At 47.2% G+C, this 7,109-nt stretch overlaps 1 protein-coding gene across 5 annotated transcripts in view; it reads right to left on the reverse strand.

Annotated features, from left to right (window-relative positions):
- The window catches only part of GRIA1 (glutamate ionotropic receptor AMPA type subunit 1), a 120,028-nt gene extending 113,142 nt beyond the window's left edge, over positions 1–6,886 (reverse strand). For 3 of the 5 annotated variants that reach the window (XM_051793521.1, XM_051793522.1, XM_051793519.1), the window contains exons 1-2: positions 6,438–6,885; positions 4,191–4,328 (exon numbers count right to left, since the gene is read on the reverse strand). In XM_051793521.1, coding sequence (XP_051649481.1) covers positions 4,191–4,328; positions 6,438–6,519 — 220 coding nt within the window. In that variant the 5' untranslated portion in view covers positions 6,520–6,885. Of the gene's footprint in view, positions 1–4,190; positions 4,329–6,437 lie in introns of all 5 variants that reach the window. The other 2 variants (XR_007905539.1, XM_051793520.1) reach the window with 1 other exon arrangement.
- Positions 6,887–7,109: the final 223 nt, after the last annotated feature.

A 7,109-nucleotide genomic window follows, 5' to 3' on the forward strand; every position in this document is an offset into this window, starting at 1 on the left:
CAGCTCCTGGATGCCCCTTGTCAGTAGCCCCACACCTAAGCACGCAAAATCCGATGGCTACCTCAGCAAAGCTGCAGGGCTCAGTGACGAGCAGGGGTTATTTTAGTCACTGGTCATCCCTGCAAAGTGGCCTGAATTTTGCAGGGACAGATTTACCAAGCTGGTGACTCACCTTGTGTGAGCGCTGCTCCCAGGGCACAGCCCCCCAGGGCACTGCCAGGGAAGGCTGGTACTGAGCCATCGGCTTCCCTGGACAGGGAGAGCAGCCATCACGTCTCCTGACGCTGCTGGGCTCACCTGGGGACTTCAGCCAGAGGCCGAAAGCAGGAGCTTCTGCACCACAAATTAAATAAAGCTATGGAGCTGTGGCTGAAACAATTCATATCCCCTGAGGAGCTGGGCTATGCACAGGATGGGGATGTGCATTACATGTGCACAATTGGAGGCTGAGATGAAGAATAAGAGAAAACTACTCCCAGCACAGGTTGTCTCAAGCAAGCAGCCTATAATCCTTTTGCTGCCAACAGTACATGGTGCTTGCATCCACTGCAGACCTCCCAGGGACAGGAATTTTCAGCTCTCTCCTAAGCTTTAGACCTTCTACGTCCTCACATCTGGCACAGAGCAGGCCTCTTCCCACCGCTCTCCACTCTGACTTGCAGCATCAACACTGCTGTGTTGGATCTGTCCTGAGTGCAGTCAGACATGGCAAAACCCAGCACGGCAGAGTTTGCTAGAGACTGTGTGGAGGCTGTAAAGCTCTTTTCCAAACATGGCTGAAGACAGAACCTGTGGACATGTCTTTAAAGATGCTCAGAAGGGTTTTGCTCTGCTATGTCACTAGTTAAGCATTTCAGCTACACCACACCATCATTTTACCCTTTACAGTCACCTGGCACTGCTGTGTACTTCTGCTGCAGGAAGGACTTTCAATTCACTTTACCCCTGCAGAATTGCCTTGGCATTTGAAGTAACATCACAAAATTATAAAGCCTCCTAACCTTTAGTTAAGAACCCTCAGAGTTGCAGGTGTGTGTTTTCATATGGGTAAGCCCCACCACACACCCAGCTGCAACCCCAGAGCCTGTTCATTACCAGCTATTCCAAGGGATGGAACAAATTCAGGAAGATATTTCGCTTATTGAAATGTGCCCGTGTTGCAGCAACATTAGCATCAACCACACACTTTGTATCTACAACCTATTTTTAATTTCTTAATGATTACGGTTTTTTAAAATCATCATCTATTGATGTGTTATGCGCAGGGAGCACAGGACTTGTGGATCGGCGCTTCCCCACACAGAGTATTCACAATCACTGTGTAATGATGAAAAGTCCACAGCTGAAAGCATCAGAAATGCAAAAGTTATTGCTGGGCTGTCACAGTGACAGCCCAGCAACAACAGCAGCCTCCTGCTATTTTCCAGATTTATCACTTTGATGGATATTACTGTTACCAATTCACCATCATCACTAGCACGTCACTAACGGTGCCGTTACCTGGGCACTAATGGGGGCAGGACGTCGTGTAACTTCACCCACTGTCATGCCAAAGCTTGCTCATCCTAGCCAGTAAGCAAATACGTGTCAGGCAGAGGTAGACAGTGTCACAGTTGATGCTGAGATACATTTTGCACACAATCTCCTTAGCCAGGGCGCTGTCATTGTGCTGCAGTTCATCCCGCCACTTCAGCATCACCCTGCAAGCTGCCCAACAAGGGTTTCCCTTCTGCTCCCACAACTGATTCTTAATGTATATTCTGTATTTTCAATGATGTTGCTCCGGGCGCTTGCCATAAGGACTACATTTAGCACATGAGGCCAGATCCTAACACAAAGCAGGATTTGCAACGGGGCTGGGACCTGCTAGTGTTCCTCAGATGACCTGTTGGAGACCCAGACAGGGTACAAACATCTTTGACTTAACTGTCGGAGAAACAGGTAATGCCAATTGCAGGGAAATGCTGTGTTCTCCATCTCCATGGGAACAGAAACTGGTACTTTTAACTGGTAGCATGGCCAGTCATTTCTCAGAAGATAAGGACCACTGCGTGGGCAAGGTTTTTATTCTCTGTAAATAAACAGATCTTTCTGCTGATATCTAGTCTTGGCAACTGGGAAGGGAATTAGCTGGAAGATGAGGAATGAGTTAATTCCTGAGAAAAGTTTTACTTCAGCCCTAAAGTACAAAAATCAGGTCTCCTAATGGCCTGGTTTTTTGGGGTTGGGTTTTTTTTCACCCCTAGGGTATATGGAATAACACCTTCTTTTGTGCTTACAAAACAAATGCTGCCTTCCATAGTCTGGAAGAACTTAGGAAGTTTTTAATTATAAGAGAAGAAAAACGAGGACAAGTAAAGTTGGACTGTGCAGAGTGCTCTGCTGGTCTGATCTAGGACAATGTGCCCTACATAGAGCTCAAATATAACATCCTTTGGGAGGCTGTCTTGCTTCCATTCAGCTTTTGTGAGACCACCCCTGCCCCCGCGCTACTAATGACAGATTTCTGAAGCATAACTAGTATTGTGGTCCTGCTACTGAAGCTGTAAACAAAACCATTAGTGGCAGGGGTGGGGAGGGAAGGAAAGCCACGTGCAGGTGAAGAATTTATCTGAGTGATATTCTTGCAACTTCTGCTTTCTTCCTGCTTTCAGCACTGAAATAGCTCATCCCCAGCCACAGTCAGCAACTCTACCCCAGGTGGGTGACGCTTTCCCTTGATAGATACAAGGTCTGTCTTTTTTCTTCTATTTGTCTGGTTTTCCTGCCAAGAAAGTGCCATTGGATTGAGCTGAAATAGTTGCTCTTCCTTGATGGAAACCTTGTAGTTGGCAAATGGAGGGATATTAAGGAAAATAGAAAATCTTTAGACATGTCATTAGATACTGCAATGAAAGTGTGGCCAATCTGTTACTCCTCTCCTATATCCTACTGGGCAGGAAATTCCTGAAATCTTGTATTTGCAAACCTTCCAACAGAAAATATCACAACTCTCCTTTTTTGTTATTTTTTTTCCTTCAAAAAGCCCTAATAATTCTCCTCTTGTACATTTCTGACCCTTTTTTTTTTGCCTTCTGTGCATTTCTGAGCAGAGACAACCGCTTGCGTCCACCTCTACCCCCACTCTCCACACAACTAAAGCGCAGAGAGGATGTTTCAGTGACTCAAGAGGACACAATGGATGTGACAACAATCCAACAGGCTCTACAAAGGGAAGAGCTCCTCCAGCCCCTCCTGACAGTCTACTTATGCACTCACAGGCTCAAAGAGCGTCAGCAGTGTCTGAGACCAGGTTAAACCAAGAAATTCTTTGTGCATCACGTCCTGTCGGCACAGGAGCCCCTTTCCCACAGAACAGCACCTCTTTTCCAAGGGAAGCAAATCCTGTAACAGCTCTCACACAACCACAGGGCTGTGTTATGGGTTTAGTTTTCACCTAGTTCCCTCCTGGTCTTGTTTGTTGCTGCTAACTTTGGCATTACCTGGCCAGCCAGTTTTTTCTTTCCCCAATTATATCATATGACAAGAACAGCACAGCTGTGCTTTAGCTGAGTGCAGATACAACCTAGGATCAACTCTGTGGTTCAAATTCAGTTTTTGATACTTGTTTTTAGAGCAAATGATTTCACTTTTTCTTGAAACTAGAACTCTGTTACTTCTCTGTCATTATTAGGAGTGCCCCTTATTGTGGATCTGGACTCCACTTGCACCAAGCTGCTGATTTCTGCTAGGTCTTTCTTAAATTACGAGGACAGATGGCTAAACTGGGACTGAGGAAGAAGCTGTTCACACTAAACAGAGACTTCTGTGCACTCCGTGGGTGGAAAGAGGTGCCTTTGTTGTACACCACAGCTACAGGAAATGTGGGAATGAAACCTTAACATAATGAGCTGGGCAGAGGTTAGAGAAACAAGAAGAAATAAATTGTTGGGGGGTTTATACCACTTTGGATGCAATGGAAGAGAAAACACTGGACATACTGAATAACTGCAGCACTACCTCATCCCTGTGCCTTAGCACAAACCAAAATGATTCAGAAATCCTTTGTGTGTTTGGGGCTTTCTTGCCTGGACCCTAAAGCTGAGTAGCACATTTGGAACAACATATCTCGTATTTCAGACAGGAAATAAACTCCAGTCAGGAATAAAGATCCAAAAGTAAGGGAGAGCACGGTGAACGCTGGTACTTACAGGTGTATGTCATTTCAAAGCTGTCACTGATGTTCACAATGTCGATCTGGGGAAGGAGCTTGGGAGGTTCCGTGAGCTGAGACAACGCAAACCTAAAAGCTGCATGTTCCTGGGACTGTTGATTAGGAAATAACCCCCCTGGGGAGAAAAACAAAACAATATGAAGAAGGGTCTTAAGCACACTTGTATTAGAAACCTCTTCAGTCCAAAATATTCCTGCGAGCAGAGGCTACAGCTCCCCAGCCCAGGGAGTGCCTCGAGACTTGGAAACCCTCCAGCATGCAAGACCCAGGGGTTTTGTGCCCACTGCAGACAGGTTGGGAGCAGAAAACTTTTCTAGTTTGTGTGTTATGTAATGCCTGGATCACATATAGGAGCCCTGATGCATCCTCAGGCTGAGCAGCCTGTAGGATTGGGATAATCCACAGCCTTTGGCTGAAACTCCTCACCCCCCATAACTTCAAGGCAGAGAAATGGCAACACTGTCAATGTTACCTTACTAAAGGCAGAATCAGAGTCTTTGTTCCTCCCCTCACTTGTAATTAGGCTCAGTTTAAACCGTCCTGACTAGAAAGAAAGGTTTGCTACAGAAAGGTTGCAGAGGTTCCTCCATGCTATGTGACTCTGGGGTACAGGGCAGCCTGGCTGAGCCTGGCCCAACAGGGTGGATGGGGACAGGGCTGCAAGATCCAGAGTGACATGTGGGACCCATGACCAAACAACTGCTGCTACTGGAGGTTTGCTGAAAAAAACAAAAGCCCTAAATTTAACAGGTGACAGTGGCCAAACTCAAATTGGGCAGGAAATTGAAAGCTTGACCCCAAAAAGGATCAATCTAAGCTTAAGTACAGACAAACCCAGAATCATAGAATGATGCAAATAGGATAGGAACTGGAAACAGGCTGGACTAAGGATCAGAGCCTTTCCTCCACCATGGACCTGTAACAAAGTGCAGCAATAGCCTGGCCCTAGGAAAAGTTTCCTGCTGCTCCCCCAGCTGGAACCTTGGCTTGCAGCAAATCCCTTCACAGCCTCCAGAAAGATGCTATTAAATTCAGCCTGTCTTGTAATCTATATGTATTTAAAGAGAACACTGCTGTTGGCATTTTAGGAATAGAGAAACAAAACACTTAGCAACAAGGGAGAATTAAAATAAAGCAGCAGAAAGTATGAATGCTTAAGATTACTGGGGGAAGAAACAAATGTGCAAAGACCTGCTATCAATGTCACTTTGCACATCTTTAATATAGAGGGCATCTCCTTGTGGGGAAAGGGCTATTTGTGTATCAATACCCCCCCTACGCCCCCATTCCTCCCACTCCACACCCCAATCATGAGTGTCAGAGGAATAAGATGCTCATAGCCAAGTTAGACTAATACATGTGTTAGTTGAAAAGGAAAAACATCCAGGATGTTGCACAAATTTGGGGTAAAGGGGAGACAGGAAGGGAGGGAGACAAAGATGCAGCATCAACAGCGATAAAAGCACCGATTGTGCAGCTGGACTCAGGCAGGAGTTGCCTGAACTTGGTGGATTAGCAATTGATTGGCATTGTAAAGAGAAGGGAGGTGTGAAAGGGGAGGGAATTTGGGGCTAGGTTACAAACCATCACCAATAAAGATCAACGGGAGAGTAATAATAAACCTGGGGAGGGAAGGAGAGGAGCACTGAGAAGTTACAGGAAGGGAGAAAGGAATCAAACAGGCACTGCTGGTGTGCAGGGGAAGCAAGTGGCATGAAACGGAAAGAGACTTCAATGTAAAATCCTCCTCCAGTAGCTTTGCCCTTATTCTTTAGCAACAACAAGGAAGAGCGTCTGTTTGTTACCTCTCGTCCCAGTTACCTACAGATGAGGGCATCCTCACAAAAACGTATCATGCAACCGCCGATTTTGCAAATGCAGCAACACACAATGGCAGCACAGACATTTCTCAGAGCAAGAAACAGATATTTTTTCCATAGTTCCTCCATTTCAGAAGCACTTTTCTCCCTCTGTGTTGGTGTGTGTGCAGGCATTTATTCCCAATCTTCCCCTCCCCCCAAAGCCAAATTGATCCATCTCTGCTCCGGCAAAGCTGGTACCAACGCGCACATCCAGCCCTCGCAGTTCACTCCCTCGCTCTCTCACACACACATACACGCGCATTTTGCCTTTGCAAGCACATGAATGGGTCAGCTCGCCCCCACCACCCCCTTTCCACCCCTACCCACTCATCGGGGACCACCATCCCCAGCCCCACACTCACCTATTTGAATATTGTTGGGGAAATTGGCCCCTAACACCGCCCCTAGGAAACTGGTGCAGAAGAAGGCAAAAATGTGCTGCATATTCCCTTTTGCATTGGCGAAAAAGAAGCCCAGTTCCAAGCATAGATTTGATTTTTCCCCCGCTCTGCTCTCTTTAGCTGCCTCTCTCGCCTGCCCTCCGCTGCGCCTTCGGGATGCGCGTCTCCCTGGCTCAGAATCCAGCGCTGAGACTGCCGCTGAACACCGCCTGGCAGCAGGATTAACTGAGCCCCGAGAGAAAGAAAGAGAGCCCGCTCCTCATCCACATCCCTCCCCCGCCACACACAACACACACGCACACGCACACACCAGGCGCTTCCAACCAGCTCTTTCCCCTTCTCCCAGCAGGAGCTCAACAGCTGGGTATCGCATCCCCCCTAACCTCGGCTATTCCCGCCGGGGGTCCTGACTGAGATCTCTAAGGGTAATTCCCACCTACCCCTAAATTCCCCTCTTTCCCCCTCAACTTCTCTTGGCAGAAGCTAAAAGGAACCTGTGAATCAGTAGGTGGCAAACTCCTCTAGAGAAAGGGATGAAACTCCTCTGCCTCTGATCCATCGCTTCCCAACCTGGGCTCTCACTCCTGAGTCCAGGAGCTGAACCCATCACTCTCTACAGCCAGCTCATTAGGA

The sequence above is a fragment of the Manacus candei genome, unplaced genomic scaffold (assembly GCF_025592945.1).
Source record: "Manacus candei isolate 608988 ecotype Guabito, Panama unplaced genomic scaffold, ASM2559294v1 h1tg000037l, whole genome shotgun sequence".
NCBI classification, from domain to species: domain Eukaryota; kingdom Metazoa; phylum Chordata; class Aves; order Passeriformes; family Pipridae; genus Manacus; species Manacus candei.